Source organism: Hemiscyllium ocellatum, chromosome 23 (genome assembly GCF_020745735.1).
Source record: "Hemiscyllium ocellatum isolate sHemOce1 chromosome 23, sHemOce1.pat.X.cur, whole genome shotgun sequence".
NCBI lineage: Eukaryota > Metazoa > Chordata > Chondrichthyes > Orectolobiformes > Hemiscylliidae > Hemiscyllium > Hemiscyllium ocellatum.
The window spans coordinates 27648490-27674053 of NC_083423.1; the positions used below are offsets into that span (position 1 = coordinate 27648490).

The window sequence follows — 25564 nt, forward strand, 5'->3', positions numbered from 1 at the left end:
TTAATACGGAATTGGAAACCATCACAAATATCAGCCAATGAAGAATACGTTGTACTCCGTTAGGTGATAGTTCAATCTGAGAATCCTAATCATCCATTACAATGGCTCATGAAATTCCAATGGTAGGTAACTTCAGTATTAGAAAAATGTAGCCTAAAATGTTAAAACATTTTTATCAGTCAGGATTACATAAAAATGTAGTGAAATCTTGCCAGAAATGCTAGGTTGTTGGGAAAGCTCCAACCATTGACTAAACCTGTTGAATTATAATATATTGAAGTGGTAATGTGACAGGAAAGGTAGTCAGGACCGAAGTGATGAAAGAACTGGATAATTAAATAAAAGCATCAGGTTGATTTGAGACTGAATTGAAATTTCAGTAATCAGATTGGATAACAGTGAGTGTTAGATAAAGATGTAATATTATGCTATTATCCAGAATGTCATCAGTGACTCACAAAAATTATTATAAACTCAATACTCAATTTGTGTAAATGCACCAGAAAAAATGTTTTTGGACATACATGACATTAATGTTGGGAATGTGTTACCCATAAAACTATGTTCTCTCCAATTGCTTTTCTACTGCACTGACCTCCAAGGTTCAGGTATGGCAGGGACAGGCTCATCCAGAAGTCACAATACAAGCATACTGATGGGCATGCATTGGACTCCAAATGGCTCTATAGTAGACAGGCAGAAGGCTGGCAGGGGGTGAAGAAATCAACGTTTCAGGTATACTCCCTTGAAGGGTTACATCTGAAACCTCCACTTCTCCACCTCCTGCTGCTGTCTGGCTTGCCATGGGTTCTTCCAGCCACCTGTCTGTCTACTTTGGATTCCAGCATCTGCAGTTTTTTTTTGTTTCTATTCAAATGGCTCCACAGCTGCTTAGAAAAAATGTTTCTCATAGACAGAGAATCAAACCTGATTCCATGATTCAACAATTTCACTGAGAGGATTGACAAGCATGGTTGGTTAGAAACGTTAACCATTGACTAAAACTGAAAAATAAATCTAAGCTTTTGCTACATCAGATACACTGCACTAATGTAAAGTTATGCTGTTTGGGCTGAAAAACACAGCAGCAACTTTTCAATGATTAACTGACAGGATCACCAAAGGATTATACAACAGTATTTTATGCATCAATGATTTGGCGTTCAGCTAAACCTGTCAAGGATATTTACAGCACTTGAATGAACTGATTGATTGGTTACAAGGAATCAATTTGATTCTAAATATGGTATAAAATAAACTCTCTGAACCAAAAGTGGCTTATTTGGGGTATCCTGTGGGACAAGGTCACAAAATTAATGTGAAGTCACAAAACTGTTGTTCTTTCAGGCAATTATTGCGCATTTCCAAGTTTTAAAACTTATTACTCCAGCTACTATCGTCTGAGTCCAGCATGGGTTTGGAATTGATTTTCTCCACTGAGTTGACAACTGGATCCCTCTGTGTTTATTCAAGTCATTGCTGAATTGTTGCATATTGTTCCCATCTGTATTAGTTATCCTATTGCATTCCCGAAGTTCTTGAGTTCATATTATCACTAGATGGTTTGTTGCTTTATTTTGTGATTGTTTCCTTGAGTGATTGTATCTTGTACATGATTTTGTGCATTATAATCGCACACTTGACTACTCTATCAATGTTTGCAGCTTGATAATTATCTCTTACTTCTGTTATGTGTGAGAACAATCCGCTTCCATACATTTACTGCCACTCTTTATATGTTTGGCCTGTTAATCCTGCCCTTTACCTCATCAATTTAACTCTCCTCTGCCAACTTATTTGCCATTTAAATGCATTGTTACATAGTTAAGTGTCATCACATTTATCTGCAGAGCTATCCCTTCGCCCAGAACATACCCAAACATTCTTTAGTCTAATAAGTTTTCATTCAGTAGCATCCTTTTTAGAATACATTAATGCAACTAGTTATATTCAATGGAAAGAGAATAATGTGTGCAATCTAAACTTACTGTCCTCAAAATAATCAACTTTTTATGGAAATGATTGGAAGATCTCAATTCTATCTTTTCTTATATAACTGATTTTCAAATTAATCATTATTTCTGATTGCTTTCTTTTCCAAAAGTGTTTTCAAATTTTATTTATGAGAGGATCTATCTACAGGTAATGTCTCCCCCTTCCCTCTCCATCGTTATCCATGCTATGAAAGTTTGCTTGTTCCTCCTGGAAAAACTGGCAGGTGTACATTTCCAATGGATTAAACACCCGTCATATCCATGTGCATACCAGGAGTTCCCAAGCCTTGGCTTCACTCACGCATGAAAAAACTTTCACCCCATTTGTTCTAAGAATTGGTCTAAACTTAAATGTTAACATGTCTTTCTCATTTTCATACTCTGCTAATCTTAATGTGTATTTTTGAACTTCTTGCTCTTAAGTCAAATTTCATTTTTTGTTTCATAAGGTCTTATTATCTGAAGGATCAATATTATGGGAATAAAACAGAACTTAGTTGGGGTATCAAAATGGGTGGCAACAATGCCCTAGTGTAATTTGATTGATTTTCCTTACTATCAACTCCTAATCTCCAAAATTGTGTTTGAATGAGTAACTACCAGCAAAGTTCAATTTCAGTTCCTACATTTTTAACTAGCATATATTCAAATGCAAGTCTTTATTTTTACTCCCTAAAAAACTGTTGATTTCAGATAGAAAAGCACACTTGTGTTTTTCCAATTTTTTTATTCATTTAATACAAATAAAAGAATCACATAACATAGAACCTGTAGGATGGTCATAATGCAGCTGCTGCTTCTCAGACTGAATACTGATTTAATAAGCCCATAAATGGGTTAATCAAAGGAATAAGAAGAAGGAATTCCGTAGCAACCATTGCTCAACTCTCTTAACTATAATTAGTTGTTGATCCTAACAGGCTTTTTCCATTGTTTGCGGTAATATGCCAAGTGACATCATGATGGGAGGAGATGGTCTCATGGTATTGTTGCTGGACTAGTAATCCAGAGACCCATGTAATCTTCTGTGAATCCAGGTTAAAACCCAAACAGGAAGAAATGGAAATTGAATTCAATAAAAATAAAAATCAAAAATTTAGTATCTAATGATGATCATGAATTTGTCACAAAAATACGACTGATTCACTAAAGTCTTTTAGAACTTCAGGTTGTAAGTTTGCTCCATGAGCTGGTAAATTTGTTCTCAGACGTTTCATCACTATGCTAGGTAACATCATCAGTGAGCTTCTGGTGAAGCGCTGGTGTTCTGTTCTGCTTGCTGTTTATGTGTCTTGGTCTGTTGTGGTGGGTGATATCATTTCCAGTTTTTTTTCTGAGAGGTTGGTAAATGGAGTCCAAAATGAAATGTTTGTTAATGGAGCTCTGGTTTGAATGCCAGGCCTCTAGGAATTCCCGTGCGTATCTTTGTTTAACCAGTCCCAGGATGGATTTATTGTTCCATTCAAAGCGGTGTCCTCTTTGTCTGTGTGTATGGGTACTAGTGATACTTGCTCATGTCTTTTGGTGGCTAGTTGGCACTCATGTATCCTGGTAGCTAGTTTCCTGCCTGTCTGTCCAACATAATGTCTGTTGCAGTCCTTGCAGGGTATTTTGTATATGATGTTCATTGATGGTTGTTGGTACAGGGTCCTTTAAATTCATCAGGAGCTGTTTCAGTGTGGCGGTATGTTCGTGGGCTACCATATTGCCTCGGGGCTGGAGTAGTCTGGGCGTTATCTCACTTTCATGCATTGGTGAAGCCAAGGCTTGGGAACTACCAGTGTGCACATGGATATGACCAGTGTTTAATGTATGACAGGGTGGCTAGAGTCTCTTATGTTGCGTCGTCTTGTTTGGTCTGTTGTGTAGGAATTGGTTGACTGTGCTTGTCAGGTATCCATTGTTCCTGAATACGTTGTATACATGTTTTTCCTTGGCTTCTCGTAGTTCCTGGGCGCTGCAGTGTGTTGTGGCTTGTTAAAATAATGTTCTGATGTAGCTCCATTTGTGGGTGTTAAGATGATTGCTCCTGTAGTTGAGTGTATGGTCAGTATGCGTGGCTTTCTGATAGATACTAGTCTGCAGCTCTCCATTGGCTTTTCATTCTACAGAGACACCTAGGAAGGGGAGTCTATTGTTCACTTCCTCTTTGGTGAACGTTATACCAATAAGGATGTTATTGAAGAGCTGCAGACTATTGTCTACAGGAAGACCACACACACTGTCCAGATATTCAACTTCAGGAGCAATCATCTCAACACCCACAAACGGAGCTGCATCAGGACATTATTTAAATGAGCCACAACACACTGCAGCACCCAGGAACTATGAGAAGCCAAGGAAAAACACTTATAGAACATATTCAGGAACAACAGGTACCTGACAAGAGCAGTCTGCTGATTCCTACACAACAGACCTAAACAAGAAGACACAACACGCCCGAGTCTCTAGCCACCTTCCCATACATTAAAGACAAGCTTGAGATGACGACCAGACTATTCTGGCCCCAAGGTATCATGATAGCCCACAAACCTACCATTACACTGAACAGCTCCTGATGAATTTTTTGAAAAAAAAAATGTATTGAAAAAAATTTTCTTTGGAAAATTATAAAATTACAAAAATATGAAAATAACATAACAATAAACAATTACTACACTTCAAAAGAACTCATAACTACAGTCATTACATATCAATAAATAAATAACACCAATCAGTGTAACAAGACCTCAGCTCTCAACCTTCAAGAGCATCAATTATTAAACCACAGTCCAAAGATGTCCGTGTTAGGTGAATTGGCCATGCTAAATTGCCCATAGTGTTAGGTCCATTAGTCATGGGTAAATGTAGGGAATGGGTTTGAATGGGTTGCTCTTCGGAGGGTCGGTGTGGACTTTTTGGGCTGAAGGGCCTGTTTCTACACTGTAGGGAATCTAGTCTAACCTAATCTATTACTCCTGTCACTGTGCTCTAGTATGTAAGGAACCTGTGGTAGGACCACAAACACTGCATGAGGGTACCCATATTTATTTTACATTTGGGGCATATTGAATCCACACCCTGCTTAAATTTTGCAAGACAATCTGGGGCCAGATGAACTCTATGAAGAATCTTTAAATTGCATAGCATAGGGAGAAAGTGAGGACTGCAGATGCTGGAGACCAGAGATGAAAAATGTGGTGCTGGAAAAACACAGCAGGCCAGGCAGCATCCGAGGAGCAGGAGAATTGACGTTTGAGAATAAGCCCTTCTTTAGGAATAAGGCCTCATTCCTGAAGAAGGGCTTATGCCTGAAACGTCGATTCTCCTGCTCTTCGGATGCTGCCTGGAGTGCTGTGTTTTTCCAGCACCACATTTTGCATAGCATGGGCCCAATTACATATTGGAATCTTCCTCGCATTCTCACAAATGTCCTCCCAAATTTTTGGAGTGATCTCCATCCCTAACTCACTCTCCCAGACCTCCCATAAGCACTCAATGTCACCTGCGGAACCTCTCTCCAACAAATGATACAGAGTACTCACTGAAAGAGTGCTCATAGCCTGAAGCACCCTCTTTTCCGTATCAGATCTATAACAGTAAGTCCATCCTGATGAATTTAAAGGACCAACAATCAGCAGAACGAATGTCATATACAAAGTAGTACCCTGCAAGGACTGCAACAAACATCAGACAGACGGGCAGGAAACTAGCCACCAAGATATATGAGCACCAATTAGCCACCAAAAGACATAACTAACTATCACTAGTATCCATACACACAGACGACGAGGGACACCACTTCGGCTGGGACAATACATCCATCCTGAGACAGACTAAACAGAGTCATGCACAGGAATTCCTAGATGGCTGGCATTCAAACCAGAACTTCATTGACAAACATATCAGTTTGGACCCCATTTACCAATCTCTCAGAAAAACAACCGGAAGTGATATCACCCACCACAAAAGAACAAGATACAAAAATAGCAAGTGGAACAGAACACCAGAGCTTCATCGGAAGCTCACTGATGATGTTACCTAGCATGGTGATGAAACGTCTGAGAACAAATCTACCAGCTCATCCAGCAAACTTACAACCTGATTCACAATTTGAGGTACAAATCTTCTCTAAAATCTTCTAGAACTTGTTCTTAAGTCAGATTTTCGCAAAAGGAAGGAAACTGTTGTCCTTTCCAGTGCAGAATTCCATGATTCCAGATTTACATCAATGTGGTTGACTCTCAACTGTCTTCTGAAATGGTCTAGCAAGCCATTCAGTTGTATCAACTGCTTGAAAGGAAAAAAGGAATGAAATGGGATGGACCACCCAACATTGACTAATACACTAGAAATAACAATGGCAAACTCAGCTCTGTCAATCCAACAAAGTATTCCTTACTAATCTCTGGGGACTGGTGTCCAAATTGGGAGAGTTGATTTCATCATACTGATGGAATCATACCTTAAAAACAATATCCCAGAAAATGCCATCACTATCAACAGGGCACAGTGATATAAGTCCAGAGGGAGTTGCCTTGGAAGTGTTCAATATTGATTCCAGACACCACGAAGTCTCATGGAACCAGATTAAATATAGGCAAGGAAACCTTCTGCTAATTATCTCACACCGCAACTGATGAACCATGTTGAACATCATCTGGGGGAACAACTGGGGGAGGGGAGCTTCAACATCCATCACCAAGAGTGATTCAGCATTATTGTACCAACTGAGCTGGTCAAGCCCTAAAGAATATAGTGGTCAGACTGGGTGCAAGGCAGGTGTTGAGGGAACCAATGAGACTGAACAATATACTTCACTGGTCTGCCTATCTTAGATGCAACTGTCCATGCTAGTACTGATAAAAGTAAGCATTGCACAGTCCTTGTGGAGACGAGGTCTGTATTCATATTGAGAATATCCTCCATTGTGTTGTGTGGAATTATCATTGTGCTAAATGGGATAGACTTCGAATTTATCTAGCAACTTCTGATTGGACATTTATGAGGTGCCATGGGCCAACTGCAGCAGAATTGCACTTCACCAAATCTGTAGCCTTGTGGCATGATATGGGTTCAATGGAGAGTGCAGCAGGGCATGCCAAGAATAGTACTGGCATAACTAAACGTAAGCTGTCAACCTGGTAAAGCTGAAAAACAGGATTACTTGTGTGCCAAACAGTATAAGCAGCAAGTGAAGACATGGCTAAGCTGTTCTACAATAAACAATTAATATTTAAGCTCTGGATACAGCAGATTCTGGCAATACTACTGAAGACTGGTCTCCAAAATTTGCCACACCATTAGCCAAGCTGTTCCAGTACAACTGCAGTTATTCTGTAGCTGGTATGAAGTCAAAGCATTGTTCTACTAGTTTTCAAATTCTACAGAAGCCTAAACTACACTATACTGTTTATGTTAATGCCAAGCCAAAATGAACTATGTCAGTACAAACTGTGTAGTATGGAACAAGTAGTGAACAGGGAAAGGCTATCATTTCAAATAAATTTGTCCTATAACAGATAAATAATATGAAGATTAGGAAGGTATTGAAGTCTTGGAATTCGCCACCCCAGACAACTGTGCAAGTTCAATCGTTGAGCCGTTTTGAAGACAGAAATCAACGGATTTCTGGAGATCAATGACATCAGGTCGTATGGAAATAGTCCGAGAGTGTAGCAATAAGCTATAAGCAGGCTTAATGAGCTGAACAGCTTAAAAAATATACCATTGACCTATTTTAAGTGACAGGAGCTGTACTAGAGATTAATGTCTTCATATTTTTCTATTTTCTATTTCCTTTAATATTACATTTTTTATCACTTTTATATTTTAGTGGCCCATTGAGGTCTAAGTAATCACCTCAAAGGGTGTTCTATATGTTGTTCAGTGGTATATTCCATTATCGAAAAACATTTTTCAGTTGAATAATACATTATTCAGGTGGGGGCAGACAGTTACTTTCTGACTGCTTTAATATGTATTCAAACAATTTTATGGTGCATTTATTATTTGAATAAATAATCCACATTTTCATACATGCAGTTAACTAATTGTAAGCCTAGCACAGTCAAGCATATCAACGTGTAATCATGACATGGATAAAAGCCATACAAAAAACTTATCAGGAATCGTAAGTTAAACAGAGATGAATATCCACTGACTGTTTTATCTTTACCAATATGCTGTGGAAAATTGACTGCTAATATTTCATTTAAAATAAACAATCAAACCTACTTGTTATGTTCAAAACAATTTTCAATTAATTGGGCACACTGCCAGCCAAAAGTATTTTATTAAAAAGCACAAAATGATTTGAAGAACCTTGCAGAGTGGTAAACATTCCAGAGACAACGGACAGCAATTCTGTTCACATTATTAGAGCATGATTGGCAAACTTAAAAATTGTGGATTCAACCTTTTCTAATGCCACCACAGCAAATTATATTAACTTTGGAAGTTCTAATTTAAGCAAGCATTGCTTAATTTGAATTGAATACATTACACGTTTGGCAGTTTTGATAGTTTATTGTCTAAACTTCACTTGCAAACACATATATAAAACACTGTCTTTACCATTTCTAAATTTTCATTTAAATTATTGGTCTCAGTGATTTGATAGTGGCATTAAAACATAAATGTTTCTCTGATGGTATCATGAAATTATTGAGTTGATAAGCAAAAAGAATGGAAGAGCATGGACAAGCAAGAAGGTTTTAGCAGTCAGAGAAGTGAAGATCAATTCAATACTGACATGAGATGAATGGAGATCTAAGATCAGTTGTAATAACAATACAGCAGAATATCAGAAAAGCCTCGCCACAACGCAACTGCAACAATAAAGTGATCATCCAGAGACACAAGTCATATAAACATCTAAATATTTGGACAGAATCATATCAGGCTTTGAGGGAAATGGGCAATGGCACAATTGTGGCAAAGTCTGGCAATAAGTGCTGTAAAGCCCATCTTGAAATTAAGATAATTTTGCTGCATCTTAGATGCATTTTTCAAGTGACATAATTACGTTCATACTTTGCCAATCCATTGGATTCTTGCAGAATTCAGTGAGCAGCCAAGGCCTAACTCATAAGATCATAAGACATAGGAACAGAAGTAGGTCATTCAGCCCACTGAGTCTGCTCCAGCATTCATTGGGATTGTAGCTGATCTGAAAATCCTCAGTCCTACTTTCCTGCCTTTTTCCAAAAATCCTTTAATGCAGCCCAACATGTTCTTGTGAGTTGCCTGCTTTCAGTCCCACTAGTTTGTCAAATACTTTGTTTTTCATTAGAGACAAAATTATAAGATCTTTCCTCGAATGAGCATCTCGCTTATCTTTGGGATGGTTATAGTGTTATCCACCATCAATACCAATGCAAATTATTGTGTAATATTTTCTGCCATTTTCTGTTCAACATCAATAATGCCCCAGTTGCATGCTCTAAAGGGCCACTTAATTTACTTTAATTACTTCCTTTCTTTTATATGTCCACAGATGTGTCTTTCTTGTCAGTTTATTTTCAAAATCCATTTTCTCCTCTTTTTTTTTTGTCATCCATGCGATTTCCTAATAGATTCTCAATTCTCTAGCCTACCACTGGTTTTCACTAAAAACAGGAATTGCTGGGAAAACTCAGCAGATCTGGCAGCATCTATGGAGAGAAATCAGAGTTAACATCTCGGATCCAATGACCGTCATTCAGAACTGATGATAGCTAGAGCCATCCCCACCCATCATTTACTCTTCCTCCTGTTCCCACTCCATCTTCTGCATAAATATCAACCTTTTCCTCGCTACCATAGGACTCCCATTTCTTCCCCTTGCCACTCTTTATTTCCATGCAAACTGATTCCACATTATGATCTATTGCACCTGTACCACTACTCACTACCACATTGATACCTTCCTTTATTAACAAAGCTATACTATCTCTTATACTTTCTGTCTATTCTTCCAGAATGTCAAGTACAAATTAATATGAAGTCCCTATTCTTGGTCACCTTGCCACCATATGTCTGCAAGAGATATAAAGTCATATTCATTTTTCTTTCTACTTGCTCTATCACTCTGTCTCCTTGTTACAAATGCTGCATGCATTCAGATAATGAGCTTTAATCTTTGATTTTTTACCATTATTACTGTGAATGATTTCTGCTCCACTTGTTCACGTATGTTTGCTACACCTCATGTCACACTCTTCACTACCTTGATTTTTTAAAACTTTCCTTCAATTAACCCTTTCCTCCTCACCATTAATTAGTTAAAAGCCCTACTGACAACTCCAGTTATATGATTTTCCATGACACTCATTCAATGTCGTTCAAATGAGTCTGAGTCCAAACAGATTAGCTCTCTCTTTCCCCAGTACTTAAGCCAGTACCCATGAATTGGAACCTAAATCCCCCACGCCAATCTTTGAGCCACACATTTGAGCCATCTCACATCTTATTTACCCCGTGTCAACTTGTATATGGCTCAGGAAATAATCAGGAGATTAAGCCTTTGTAATTCTGCTGTTTAATTAAGTTCCGTGCTGCTCATAATCCCTCCACAGAACTTCTTTCTTAGCCCAACGCATGCTGTTGCTACCTAAGTGAACCACAACAGCTGGATTCTTCCCCTCCCACTCCAAGCTCCTCTCCAGCCTGAAAGAAATGTCCTGAACCTGGGCACAGGTCAGTGACGCAGCCTCAGGACTCTGTGCCTTTGCTGCAGAGAACAACATCTACTTCTCTAACTATGCCATCTTCTATTGGTAGATGTGTTTGCTTTCTTCACTTAATTAGCACTTGGGATCACTGTGATATGGTCAGTTTGTTCATCCTCTCTGCAATTTGTACCTACATCCATATGTGGAGCAAGAACAAATAAGAATGCGGAATACAGGGTTAACGGTAGGGTTCTTAGTCAGGTGGAGGAACAGAGGGATCTTGGGGTCTATGTACATAGATCTTTGAAAGTTGTCACTCAGGTGGATAGAGCTTGTAAGAAGGCCTATGGTGTATTAGCGTTCATTAGCAGAGGGATTGAATTCAAGAATCGTGAAGTGATGTTGCAGCTGTACAGGACTTTGGTAAGGCCACATTTGGAGTACTGCGTGCAGTTCTGGTCGCCTCACTTTAGGAAAGATGTGGAAGCTTCGGAGAGGGTGCAGAGAAGATTTACCAGGATGTTGCCTGAAATGGTGAATAGGTCGTACGAGGATAGGTTGAGAGTTCTCGGCCTTTTCTCGTTGGAACGGCGAAGGATGAGGGGTGACTTGATAGAGGTTTATAAGATGATCAGAGGAATAGATAGAGTAGACAGTCAGAAACTTTTTCCCCGGATACAACAGAGTGTTACAAGGGGACATAAATTTAAGGTGAAGGGTGGAAGGTATAGGGGAGATGTCAGGGGTGGGTTCTTTACCCAGAGAGTGGTGGGGGCATGGAATGCGCTGCCCGTGGGAGTGGTAGAGTCAGAATCATTGGTGACCTTTAAGCGGCAATTGGATAGGTACATGGATGGGTGCTTAATCTAGGATTGATGTTCGGCACAACATCGTGGGCCGAAGGGCCTGTTCTGTGCTGTATTGTTCTATGTTCTATGTTCTAACTACGTGCCTCATGGCAAAGGATCCCCATAACTGTTGCACACCTTGTTGCCCCTGACCATAGAACAAATGTGATGTAATTAACCTAAAATGTGTGACTACATCCTGCAACAGAGCGTCAGGTACATAGCCCCTTTCCTGATATGTCACAGTATTCTCAGCTTTGTCCTTAGTTCATCAACTCTGAGTCAATGTTCCGAGAACCTAACACTTGCTGCAAAGATGGTCAGAGGGGATCACACTGACGTCCACCAGGTCCCACATACTCCACCTACAACTTATTGCTTGTCCAGCTGTATCTATTCTAGTTGAGTTGTTAATTTGGATGTTAAACATTTTAAAAGTCAATTTCTTAACTGTAATCTTTGTCTACAACAATGTCTCTTGATTTAATGTCTTCTTGGCCAATCAAATGAGAAACAGAAGTAATACTCACCAATCACCTGCTTGTTTTCCTATAGTGTCAGATTTTGGCTCTGACAGCAGAAACATGTTGAAACAATGTTCATAGCCACCAGATATAAAATTGCTTAGATGTGTCCTGCACACAAAAAGCAGAACAAATCTAAACTGACCAATTATACTTCCATCATTCTACCCTTGATCATCAGTAAAGTGGTGGAAGGGCCTTTGTTCAAATATGGACAAGGGTGCTGAATAGAAGAGGGGAGGTTAAAGTGACGTCATGGTAGGGACTCCTTATGAAATTACCCTAGGCCCAATCACCTTCAGCTGCTACATGAACGTCCTCTTCTCTATCATAAGGTCAGAAGCGGGAAAGTTTAATTTTGATTGTACAACGTTCAGCATCATTCATGGCTCACATAATGATGCAATCCATACCCAAAGGAAACAAGATCTGGAATATATCCAGCTTGGGTTCATAAGTAGCAACTAAGATTCATGCCACACAGGTGTCACACAATGACCAACTCCATCAAGAAAGAATCTAGCTATTGCTCCTTTCTAATCAATGGCATAATATTGCTACATTGCAGTCACCATACTGAGGGTTACTACTGACTTGAAACTGAACTGGACTAGCCATAGAAACGGTGGTTACAAGAGAAGATCAGAGACAAGAAATCCTGCAATGAGTAAATCATCTCTTGACTCCTTAATCGCCATTCACTATCTACAAGACACTAAGCAAGAGTGTAATAGTATACTTCCCACTTTCCCCAATGAATACAACTCCAATAACAACTATAACAACAAGTTTAATACTATTCAGGACACTGCAGCCACCTGCTTGACACCACGTCCTTAAATATTCTCTTCCACCACAATGACGGACAAAGCAGGACCACCTAGAAGATCCACAGCAGAGTCACCAAGGCTCTTTAGGCAGCAATTTCAAACCCATAATAACTACCATCTAGAAGAAGAAAGGCACCAGATAGATGGGAATAACACCATCTGAAATTTATCATCCAAGCTGCACACTATCCTCAATTGGAAATATGTTGCTGTTCCCTTACTGTCACTGGTTCAAAATCATGGAACTTCCTCTCTAAAAGTACTGTAAGTGCACTTACACCAGATTGACTGTATCAGTTCAAAGAGGCAGCTCACCATCATCACTTTCTCAAGAGCAATCAGGGATGGTCAATAAATGCTGGTCCAGCCAGTGAAACCCATCTGTCCTGGACAATCAAAAAAAGTCATCCTGCCTGTAACATGCTTAGAACTCGAATAAATTTGTCAAATATGATTCTCCTTTCACAAAATCATGTTGACTGTCAAATTTCATTGTGATTTTCCAAGTACCCAAATGTTCTAAGCTATTATCGTTTTTTTATTTCAAAAATATACTTTATTCATAAATACTTTGATGATCTATACAACTGGACATGCCATACATATGTAAACATTCCATTTCCTTGCATACCTAAACAGAATAATCATTCCTATTTACAGGTCTGTACGATTACATTTTTAGCTGAGGCGTCAGCAGAGCCCAAATGACTGCGTGGGCACCCCGTTCTTCTTTAGGCAGGCAGATGTTACATGGTGGTCTTTCCCCACCGCGCCTTGGCAGCAGTTGCCCCAAGCTTCAGAGCGTCCTTCAACATGTAGTCCTGGACCTTGAAATGTGCCAGTCTGCAACATTCAGTCGGGGTCAACTCCTTCAGCTGGAAGATCAACAGGTTTCGGACCGCCCAGAGAGTGTCCTTCACAGAGTTAATGATCCTCCAGGCACAGTTGATGTTCGTCTCGGTGTGCATCCCAGGGAACAGGCCGTAGAGCACGGTGTCCTGCATCACGGCGCTGCTTGGGACGGACCTCGACAAATACCACTGCATTCCTCTCCAGACTTCTTCTGTGTAGGCACATGCCAGAAGGAGGTGTGTGACAGTCTCATCCCCCCCGCAGCCGCTTCGAGGGCAGCGTGCGGTGTGGCTGAGAGTCAGGGTGTACATAAAGGATCTCACAGGCAGAGCCCTTCTCACCGCCAGCCAAGCCATGTCTTGGTGCTTGTTGGAAAGTTCTGGCAATGAGGCTTTCTGCCAAATGGCTTTGACAGTCTGCTCAGGGAACCGCTTGATAGGATTCGCCCTCACCTTTTCCCGAAGGGTCTCAAAGACACTACATGCTGACCACTTCCTGATGGACTTGTGGTCAAAGGTGTTTTTCTTCATAAACTTCTCCACGAAGGATAGGTGATACGGAACGGTCCAACTACTCAGAGCATTCCACTGCAGCGAGGCCAGGCTTATCCTTCGCAACACCGGGGACAGGTAGAACCTCAGTACGTAGTGACACTTGGTGTTTGCGTACTGGGGATCCACGCACAGCTTGATGCAGCCACACACAAAGGTGGCCATCAGGGTGAGGGTGGCATTGGGTGTATTTTTTCCCCCGTTGCCCAGATCTTTGTACAGCAGGTCCCTTCGGACCCGGTCCATCTTTGACCTCCATATAAACTGGAAGATGGCCCGGGTGACTGCAGCGGCACAGGTTCTGGGAATAGGCCAGATCTGTACCACGTATAATAGCAATGACAGTGCCTCACACCTGATGACCAGGTTTTTTCCCGCGATAGAGAGCGACCGTAACTTCCATCTGCCCAGTTTCTGCATCACTTTGCTGACAGGCTCCTCCCAAGATTTGGCGCACGCCCCAGCCCCCCGAACCAAATACCCAGAACCTTCAGGTGGTCGGTCCTGACGGTGAAGAGGATCGAGGATTGGTCGGCCCAGTTCCCGAAGAGCATGGCCTCGCTCTTGCCTCAGTTTACCTTGGCCCCCGTGGCCTGCTCGAACTGGTCACATATGCACATGAGTCTGCGCATGGACAGCGGATCCGAGCAGAAAACGGCGACGTCATCCATGTACAGAGAGGCCTTAACCTGCAGGCCCCTGCTGCCAGGAATAGTCATCCCTCTCAGGCTCACATCCTTCCTGATGGTCTCGGCAAATGGCTCTATGCAGCACACAAACAAGGCAGGCGAGAGAGGGCAGCCCTGCCTGACTCCAGATCTGACTGGGAAGCTATCTGATTCCCACCCATTGATTGAGACTGCACTGACGATGTTGGTGTACAACAGTCTGATCCAATTGCAGATTCCCTCTCCAAAGCCCATTTTGGAGAGAACATCTCTCATATACCTGTGTGATATTCTGTCAAAGGCTTTCTCCTGGTCCAGGCTGATCAGGCAGGTGTTCAACCCTCTGTCCTGCACGTAGGCGATCGTATCCCTGAGGAGTGCGAGACTCTCAGCAATCTTCCTACCCGGTACAGCACAGGTTTTGTCAGAGTGAATCACCGACCCCAGAGCAGACCCGGTTGGCGATTACCTTTGACGGAATTTTGTAATCAGCATTCAACAGTGAGATTGGTCACCAATTTTTGAGTTCCTCCCTCTCCCCCTTCCGCTTGTAGATGAGGGTGATGATGCCTTTCCTCATGGATTCACTCATGGTACCTGCCTGAAGCTTACTGACATACACCTCCAGCAGGTCCTGGCCAATCAAGTCCCACAGAGCGCAATAGAGCTCGACCGGTGAGCCGTCGCTTCCGGGAGTTTTATTCTTTTCGAAGGACTCGAGGGCCTTGGTCAGCTCATCCAGAGATAGCGGCTGGTCCAGCCTCTCGCATGTTCTGTCGTCTTAAGACCTCCGTGATAGAGGACAGGAACGACTGGGAGGCTGTGCTGTCAGTTGGCTTCGCGTCATACAGACTGACATAGAAGGGTTTACTGATCCTGATGACGTCAGCCTGAGATGACGTTATTGAGCCATCTTCTTCCTTCAGGCTGTTGAGCACAGAGCTCTCTTTGTGCACCTTCTGGAAGAAGAAACGTGAGCACGTCTCGTCCTGCTCCACCGAGCGGACCCTGGACCGGAAGATTATCTTGGAGGCCTCCGAGGCAAAGACCGAGGCTTGCTGGCCCTTCACCTCCTTGAGGTCCTCCGTGACATCGACCCCATCGTCTGCAGCAGGAGCAGGTTCTGCATACTTTCTTGGAGCTGGGACAGTTTTCCCCGCCTCTCTCTCGCCTCCTGAACACCTTTGAGGATGAAGAACCCCTTGATTTTCCCTTTTACTGTTTCCCACCAGTCCGCTGGGGACTCAAAGTGGGGCTTCACGGTTCTCCAACTGGCGTAGTCCCTCTTGAGCTCCTCAATGCTTCCCGGGGCCAACAGCTTTGTGTTCAGCTTCCATGTTTCCTTACCAGCCCGCTGCTCGTCCTGTCGGCCAGCAGGAGGCAGTGGTCAGAGAAGAACACCGGCTTGATGTCGGTGGATCTGACCGAGAGCGTTTGGGACACAATCAGGTGCACAGACACAAACAGGGACACAAACAGGCCCGTGACCAGGTTTATCTATGCTGCGCTCCGTATGCAGGGGTGCTGAAGACATCGTGCAGCTTGGCATCTTTTATCGTGTCCATCAGGGCTCTGGACGTGGCGTCCAGTTTACTGTCCCCCTGCCAGAATGTCCATCTGCATCAATGATACAGTTGAAGTCTCTGGCCAGAATGACCGGCCTGGACGTAGCCTGCAACGGTGGAAGCTGCTGCAGGACGGCCAACCCTTCGCTCTTATCCACTGGGGCATACACACTAGTCAGTCTCAGGGGAGCATTCCTGTACATGACGTTGGTGATGAGGAGGCGCCTGCCCATCACCTCCTTAATATCGGAGATAGTGAAGTTGCCTCCTTGCAACAGGATACCCAGGCCGGAGGGGTGGCTATCGTTGCCCCCCAACCAGCCTGACAGTCCATGGGCCCACAAGCTCGACCAGTTCCTGTAGCTGCTGAGGTGCGGTATCCCACACTCCTGCAGAAACAGGATGTCGGCTTTAAAGTTGGCCAGGAAGGCCATCGTAGAAACACATCGCGTTCTAAGCTATTATCTCCTTATTGTGAATCTGGTATTTACCCTCATACACATGGTTGGGCTAGTTGGCCTATAACTTCCAACCTTCTTTCTCCCTCATTTTTGAGTTGTGCTCATCTTCATAGCATATTGACACACATTGTTCAGGTTCATTTGCAAAGAGTAAGGAAATACAAATGGCAGCATATGATTATCAGCAACAAAAGAACTAATACATCAGAAATGCAGGAGACAGGGGAGATATTAAACAAGTATTTTGCATCAGTATTTACTGTGGAAAAGGAGATGGAAGATATAGAATGTAGGGAAATAGATGGTGACATCTTGAAAAAATGTCCATGTTACAGAGGAGGAAGTGTTGGATGTCTTGAAATGCATAAAAATGAATAAATCACCCAGTACCTGCTCAGGTGTACCCTAGAACTCTGTGGGAAGCTAGGGAAGTGATTGCTGGGCCTCTTGCTGAGATTTTGGTATCATCAATAGTCACAAGTGAGGTGCCGGAAGACTGGAGGTTGGCTAACATGGTGCCACTGTTTAAGAAAGGAAGTAAGGACAAGCCAGGGAAGTATACATCAATGAGCCTGACGTTGATGGTGGGCAATTTGTTGGAGGGGATTCTGAAGGACAGGATGTACATGTATTTGGAAAGGCACGGACTGATTAGGGATAGTCAACATGGCTTTGTGTGTGGGAAAACATGTTTCACAAATTTGATAGAGTTTTTTGAAGCAGTAATGAAGGGGATTGATGAGGGCAAAGTGGTAGATGTGATCTATATGGACTTCAGTAAGGCGTTCGACAAGGTTCCCCATGGAAGACTGGTTAGCAAGGTTACATCTCATGGAATACAGGGAGAATTAGCCAGTTGGATACTGAACTGGCTTAAAGATAGAAGGCAAAGGGTGTTGGTGAAGGGTTGTTTTTCAGACTAGAGGCCTGTGACCAGTGGAGTGCCACAAGGATCAGTGCTTGGTCAATTACTTTTCATCGTTCACATAAATGATTTGGATGTGAGCATGAGAGGTATAATTAGTAAGTTTGCAGATGACACCAAAATTGGAGTTGTAGTGGATAGCAAAGAGGGTTACCTCAGATTACAACGGGACCTTGATCAGATGGGCCAATGGGCTGAGAAGTGACAGATGGAGTTTAATTCAAATAAATGTGATGTGCTGCATTTTGGGAGAGCAAATCTTAGTAGGTACACTTAACGGTAAGGTCCTAGGGAATGTTGCTGAACAAAGAGACTGTGGAGTGCAGGTTCAGATCTGCTTGAAAGTGGAATCACAGGTAGATTGGATAGTGAAGAAGGCATTTGGTATGCTTTCCTTTATTGGTCAGAGCAGTGAGTACAGGAGTTGGGAGGTCATGTTGCGGCTGTATAGGACATTAGTTAGACCACTGTTGGAATCTTGCGTGCAGTTCTGGTCTCCTTCCGATCAAAAAAATGTTGTGAAACTTGAAAAGGTTCAGAAAAGATTTACAAGGATGTTGCCAGAGTTGGAGGGTTTGAGCTATAGGGAGAGGCTGAATAGGCTAGGGCTTGGTCCTGGAATGTTGGAGGTTGAGCTGTGGCCTTATGGAGGTTTATAAAATCATGAGGGCCATGGATAGGATAAATAGACAAAGTCTTTTCCTTGGGGTGGGGGAGTCCAGAACTAGAGAGCATAGGTTTAGGGTGAGAGGGGAAAGATATACAAGAGACCTAAGGGGCAACTGTTTCACGCAGAGGGTGGTATGTGTATGGAATGAGCTGCCAGAGGAAATGGTGGAGGCTAGTACAATTGCAACATTTAAAAGGCATCAGGATGGGTATATGAATAGGAAGGGTTTGGAGGGATATTGGTCAGGTGCTGACAGGTGGGACTAGATTGGGTTGGGATATCTGGTCAGCATGGACGAGTTGGACCGAAGGGTCTGTTTCCATGTTGCACATTTCTATGATTCTTATAACTCTTAGTGGAGAACAGAGATACTATTTGAGTATAAACTAAGGAAGAACCCCATATTTAGGAGCACTACACTTTGCATAAAAAAGTTCACAATAATCAGAAAAATAATCTCCTAGCCATTCTCCCCTACATCAAAGATATCTTGAAAATGACTGCCAGACTTCTCAGACCCCTTGGCATCATGCTGGCTCACAAACCCACCAAAACAGCAGCTAATGAACTTGAAAGACACTATACAGACAACAAGCAAAACTAATGTCATTTACAAAATATCGTGCAAGAAACGTAACAAACACTACATTGATAAACAGGCAGAAAACTAGCCACCAGGATACATGAACATCAACGAGCCACAAAGTGACATGACCCCCTCTCACTAACATCCTTGCATACAGATAAGGAAGGACACCACTTTGACTGGGACAACAGACGCATTCTAAGACAAGCCAAACAGAGACATGCACGAGAATTCCAAGGAGCATGCCATTCCAACCGGAACTCTATCAACAAACATATTGATGTGGACCCTATTTATCACCCCCTGAGAAAAAGAACAGGAAATGGCATCACCGTAGGAAATGACATCACCACCCCAAAGAAACCTAAACATAAAAACAGGAAGCAGGAATCATCAGCAGTCCTTCATTCAGAGGCTCACTGAAGATGTTACCTAGTATGGTAACCTCTTATTGGGTGGAGTTCTGGATTGCTGATCCAATAATGTTACCACTATCACACCTCTGGGTTTCTTTTATACCTTTTCCTGCCAATCTTCTTTTCTCTCCTACTGTATTTTTAAGCTAGATGAGATGAATGATTACTAATCAATTCAATGTTGGAGATATTTTTCTTAATCATCAGCATGACTTTGTTTTTGTTTTTAACTACTAACCATAACCAGTTAGTCACCCATTGAATATTGCCATGCAAAGCTCTTTATGGGCAATGCAAACCATCAAAAAGAGAGAGGGAGGTAGGAAAAGTGGGAAGGGGCTAAAACAAAATGAAGTTGGAGGGGATATATAGAGGAATCTCGATTATCTGAACGAGATGGGCGGGCACTATGTCGTTCGGATAATTGATTATTCGGTTAATCGATTCAAAGCCTCTCCTCTGGGACTCAGAGTTTTGTGTTAAGTCTGTTTCCTGTTCAAGAGAGGAGACTGCAGCACTCCGCCCCGTCCAACACCGTCCCCACTCCGCCTCCAACCCTGTCTAACTCCGCTCTCCCGTGTGCCCCCCCAACCCTTCCCACACCCAACCCCGTCCAACACCGCCCCCTGCCTGTCCATAACACCACTCTCGCCAGGCCCCAACCCATCTAACCCCGCCCACCCCAACCCGTCCAATACCCAACCCCACTTTCTGACCCCACCCACTCACAACCCCATCCAACAACCAAATCCGACCCGCACCCACCCCCAACCCATTCCAATTCTGAACCCCGTCCCATCCATCCCTAATCCCGTCTAACACCCAACCCCGCCCTCCGATCCCACCTGCCCAACACCCAACCCTGCCCCGAACCCCACCCCCCACCTGTCCCCAAACCCGTCCAACTCCTAACTTCAACCCCAACCAATATGCAACCCCTCCCCGCCCGCCCCCAATCCCATCTAACACCCAACCCTGCCCCAGCCCACCCCCAACACTATCAAAAACCTAAATCCGCCCACCCCAACCCCATCGAACACCCAACCCCACCCCCGCCTGCCCTCAACCCTGTCCAACACCCAACCCTGTCCAACACCTAAATCCATCCACCCCAACCCCGTCCAATACCCAATCCCAGACACAGACAGACACAACTTTTTACTGCAACCTTTTGACACCTTCCACGTCTACCCTGTCCAGGACAATTTTAGGGAGAATATCTGGGGAAGTGGGGTTTAGAGTACAAAACATAAACAGGGTTGAAACAGTTCTTTGATGTAATGTTTCTAGCAGGATCTCGAGGTCTCATTTGAATAAGCCGATATTCGAATAATTGATATTCGAATAATCGAGGTTCCACTGTACTGGGTCTGTTTTTGTTTTAAACCAATCTGTTCAGAAATGTTACTACACATGCTGGAACTAGTGGGGCTTGATCCCAATATGCCACAAGAGCCCACAAGATGAATTAGTCAAGTATGGGGATTGAAACCATGACCTTTGTGTCATTAGCTTCATACTTTGACCATCTTAGCTAACCAGCCTCCAAGCTGTTTGAATCTGTTTTCTAGGTAATTTGTAAACAACCTATGCAAATGTGTGAGTACTCACCTCAGTAGCAGGTGGGACCTGAACCTGAGTCTCCTGGCTCAGAGATAGGGAAACCACTATTGCACCACAAAAGCCATTTTTGGGTCTGCTATATTTTTAATCAACCTGTTAAGATGACATGTTATGACACAACTCTGGAGCAGGTGGGATTCGAATCTAATCCTTCTGGCTCAGAGATAGGGACATTGTCACAAAGGGCTCAGGTGCTGAATTCCAGCTGAACAGACCACTGCTCAATACCAAGGTAACTCATACTCAACACGTTCTATGAGCTGATTAATTAATAGTTCTCCATCAGCCTTGTAGGATTATCACATGTCTCTGGAAACAAAAATCTTATCCTTTTACATTAGACATAAAGAATTTACATCAGGGACTTGGAGTACGATAATCATCCAAACAACAGTTCATTAAATCATTACGCTAGACCATGTTCGTTAATAAAATATTTTATGTAATGAGTACTCAATGTAGAATCCCTCTTTACCTTGGGCAATTTTTAAAATTTTGAACAAATCATTTAAGGGAAATAAAGTTATATGCAATGTATTTAGTTGAAAAGACACAGTCATTGAAAATGGCATCTTCTTAGAGCAATAAAAGCAAATCACCATTTCTATTGATGCTGAATATAACTGAGAGATCATTTTAATCGATTACTTTGGAACTCCGGTTCATTGGTCGCATTGTGGTTACTAAGGGAACATTTGTTTCAGTAGGCAGTCAAAAAAGTGAGATAACCACTGGAGTTCAACCATTTGTTGTGTTCTACTGTGCACATATTAGCAACAGCAATAATTAAAAAAAATGTTTTCAAGTGCTGCCATTCCAAATGTACATTTGTACATTCGTACAAAAGTGCTAAAATGAATGCTAAAAATGAAGCAGCCTCATCACTCAAAACAAAGCTTTATTCTAAGACTACTTTTAATCTTCTGATAGTGGAACAAGGAAAGCAAACGATCATTTGCAACAAGCACTGCTTTTCTAGGGAGACAGCCCGTTAATTCCATAGTGATAACCTATTTAAGCTTCCACATTAAACAACGAAGAACCACAGATGCTGAAAATCTGGAACAAGGACAGGAATTGGTGGAGAAGCTCAGAATGTCTGGCAGCACCTGTATTTTTCAATTCTGGAGAAGGGTTATTGGACTTGAAATGTCGACTTTGCTTTCTCTCCACAGATGCTACCAAATCTGCTGAGTTTCACTAGCAATTTCTGTTCTCATAAATACTATATATGTTTCATATAATAAGTTATGAATTATACTAATTCCGCTGCAAGTTCTGATAATTAACAGCAGTCTGTTCTAAGAGTAAATAAAAAATATTGTTTGACAAAAATATATTTGGTAAATATAGACCTCAGATAAAATGAAAGCCCTATCACAATAAACATTTTTTCATTGAAGACATCATTCATTTTCAATATTTTTTCAAAGATAAACCCAAATGCTGATTAGCTTGGATTTTGTCAAAAAAATATTTGTTTCAAATACATCTATATATTTTAGATGATTTGCTTTTCAATTCAAAAGAACAGTTTCACAATATTGCACAGTATTGGTAAACTGACATTCCTTCCCTAATAGTAACTTAGAAACAATTTTTTATGATTGTGGTCATGAAATCAAAATAAATTTGCCAGAGAAAATGTAGAATTAAGATGGCAAAATTCCACACTAAAATGAAATAAGGTGGCTATATGGAAAAATGCATTATCTTGAAAATAAAATAAGAAAATTACTTAAAGTTACAGTACCTAACTTCTGTCCTGTGTTTCCAGATTGCAGCTTGTCTCCTTCAATTTTAAATCAGAAATACAAAATTAACATAGAAGCAGTCTTTCAGGTACAGAAAAAGACAACCTCTGTTTCTACACTACAGCAAGTGACATCTTGGGGCAGGAGAAGTACAAACAATTTGCAGGAAGCAGTGAAGATCACTTGTGTCCAAGTCTTAGGTGCTCTCATTAACTATTATTCAGCAGCAAGATGCATTCTCCAGCCACCACATTGAAGAAAAAAACTTACAAAATAATAAAAACACACATTAAGCAAAGAAATACACATTTACGTACCATCATCTTTACATTCTTCTGGAAGTTTTGCCTTTTTACCTAATCGTGGATCAAGCCAAGATGTTGTCTTGGTGTTATGGCTAAGAATAAAAAAAACAGCTCGAGCATTTTTTTAAAAGAATGAATTAGTAATTTAAGTCAAAGTATAATCAATAGATTTACTTACACAATCTAATTAGCTATAAAAGTGTAACAGAAATTGCTTAAGTTAAACTGAGACAAATGCTCCAAATTAAGTTCACTAAAAATGCCAATTTAGAAGTTTCATAAAAATTTGATTGAAATGCATTACTCGATAAAGTAGACTTCGCCCTTTTCTGTGTATGCCATCTCCCAGTTCTCAGGCAATGGGCCCAACTCATCACTATCTTCGACTCTTGTCTGTTTTTCTGAAACAGAATCTTCTTTCATTCCCTTTGTAAGGCCATAGACTGGTGCAGCACAAGGATGTGAAAAAATCTCGTCTGAGGCATCAGTGCTTTTGTCTTCATGTTCACCAGATTCTGTTGGAGGATACAGATAATCAGCCCAAGAAGAAATACCCATAAAACAATTACCAAAGTAATCATCTAGCTTTGTTGGAAGTTATTCATCAGACAGAACCACAAATTTGGCACATTCAAGGGTACTCATGTAATCTCAATTTAAAATTGAACAAAACAAACTTTTCTTTGTATAATCATGTAACTTAGAACACTGATGTGTCTAAAATATAGCCCGCTAAATAAATCAGCAATAACAAATAAGCAGACTTTAAAATCTAAATGAATTCAAATAAAAATAAAGATTTAAGCAAAATATGTACAAGAAACCACACATAATTTTCAATATCAAATATATGCTGGAAAAACGACTTGCAGATTTGACACTAGACATTAAGAAAAAAATGGTTTTGAAACAAACTAAATTAACATTCAACTGCTCTAAAACTACCCAATGTCAGTTATTCAAAACTTGTGCTAATCTACTCATGTTTAGCTGTTTGGGAATATGTTCCAAAAGAAACACAGATTTTCTTTTCCTTTATTTGGAAATGACTCATTATATGGATTCTATAGTTCTATTTACCCAGATTCTTAATTTGAAAAATTAAGTGAAACAAACTCAAATTCCATTCAGCTATTCATTTTCCCCATCTTGCCACGCCAGTTTCTTACTCCATTGGATTCAAGATTTGGTGTTTACTTGCTTGATCAGATGTCCTAACTGTCTGCAACAGGGGTGGCACAGTGGCTCCATGGTTAACACTGCTGTCTCACAGTGCAAGAGACTTGGGTTTGATTCCAGCCTTGGGCAACTATCTGTATGGTGCTTGCACATTCTTCCCGTGTCTGTGTGGGTTTCCTCTGGGTCCTCCCACAATCCAAAGATGTGCAGGTTACGTGAATTGGCCATGCTAATTGCCCATAGTACTCAGGGATGTGTAAGCTAAGTGCATTAGTTAGGAAAAATGCAGAGTAATAAGTGCAGGGGAATGGGTCTGGGTGGGATACTCTTTGGAGGGTTGGTGTGAACTTGATGGCCTGTTTCCACACTGTTGAGATTCTAATATGTTTCTTATGAATTCGGTGCTAACTAGGGATGTTTAGCTTTCTTCCAAATCACCATATCCTACTCTCCGAAGAGCGTCTTACCCAGACCCAGCTCCCCACTGAATCCCTGTAAGACCACACTTACCATGGCTAACCCACCTAGCCTACACATCCCTAGACACTGTAGGTAATTTTATTGTGGCCAATCCACCTAATATGCACATTTTTGGACCATGAAAGGAAACCCACATAGACATGGGGTGAATGTGCAAACTCCACACAATCACTCAAGGCTGGAATCAAACTCAGGTCCCTGGAGCTGTGAGCCTGCAGTATTAACCACTGAGCTATTGTGCTGCCACAGTCAGAGATATATTTCAATACATGAAGGTAACAAGAGCTAACTGCTCAAAGTAATTCCAAATATAAATCATATCCTAAATGCAAACAAAGAGTTAAGAATCAAAATTCAGCAGGACTGGGCCTTTGCATAACTTAAACTATAGATATATCCAACAGATAATTTTTTTATTGCAAAGTCTAAACCTAACATGCACAGATGCTATTAAGGGTGTGGAGAGACATGATGATTTGAGCTATTATTTGTATGCCTTCCTCTCACTGAAATGCACATTTTCGCCATCTGGCACGTTCTGAAATTCTAATAAACAAGTCAAAAATATTATACTGGAAAGACTATCCTATTTCAGATAGAACATAAATTAATGCATTTGTGGGGGCATCCTTGTAAAATTACAGAATTTGGAGGGTTCACTGAAAATCTAACATGAATTTGTAAACTGAAACTTTTGACA

At 41.5% G+C, this 25564-nt stretch overlaps 1 protein-coding gene across 2 annotated transcripts in view; it reads right to left on the bottom strand.

Annotated features, from left to right (window-relative positions):
* magi2a (membrane associated guanylate kinase, WW and PDZ domain containing 2a) overlaps positions 1-25564 on the bottom strand; it is a 241663-nt gene that overhangs the window by 141580 nt on the left and 74519 nt on the right. For both annotated transcript variants that reach the window (XM_060842832.1, XM_060842833.1), the window contains exons 3-5: positions 23510-23720; positions 23218-23297; positions 22900-22938 (exon numbers count right to left, since the gene is read on the bottom strand). In XM_060842832.1, coding sequence (XP_060698815.1) covers positions 22900-22938; positions 23218-23297; positions 23510-23720 — 330 coding nt within the window. The remainder of the gene's footprint in view (positions 1-22899; positions 22939-23217; positions 23298-23509; positions 23721-25564) is intronic.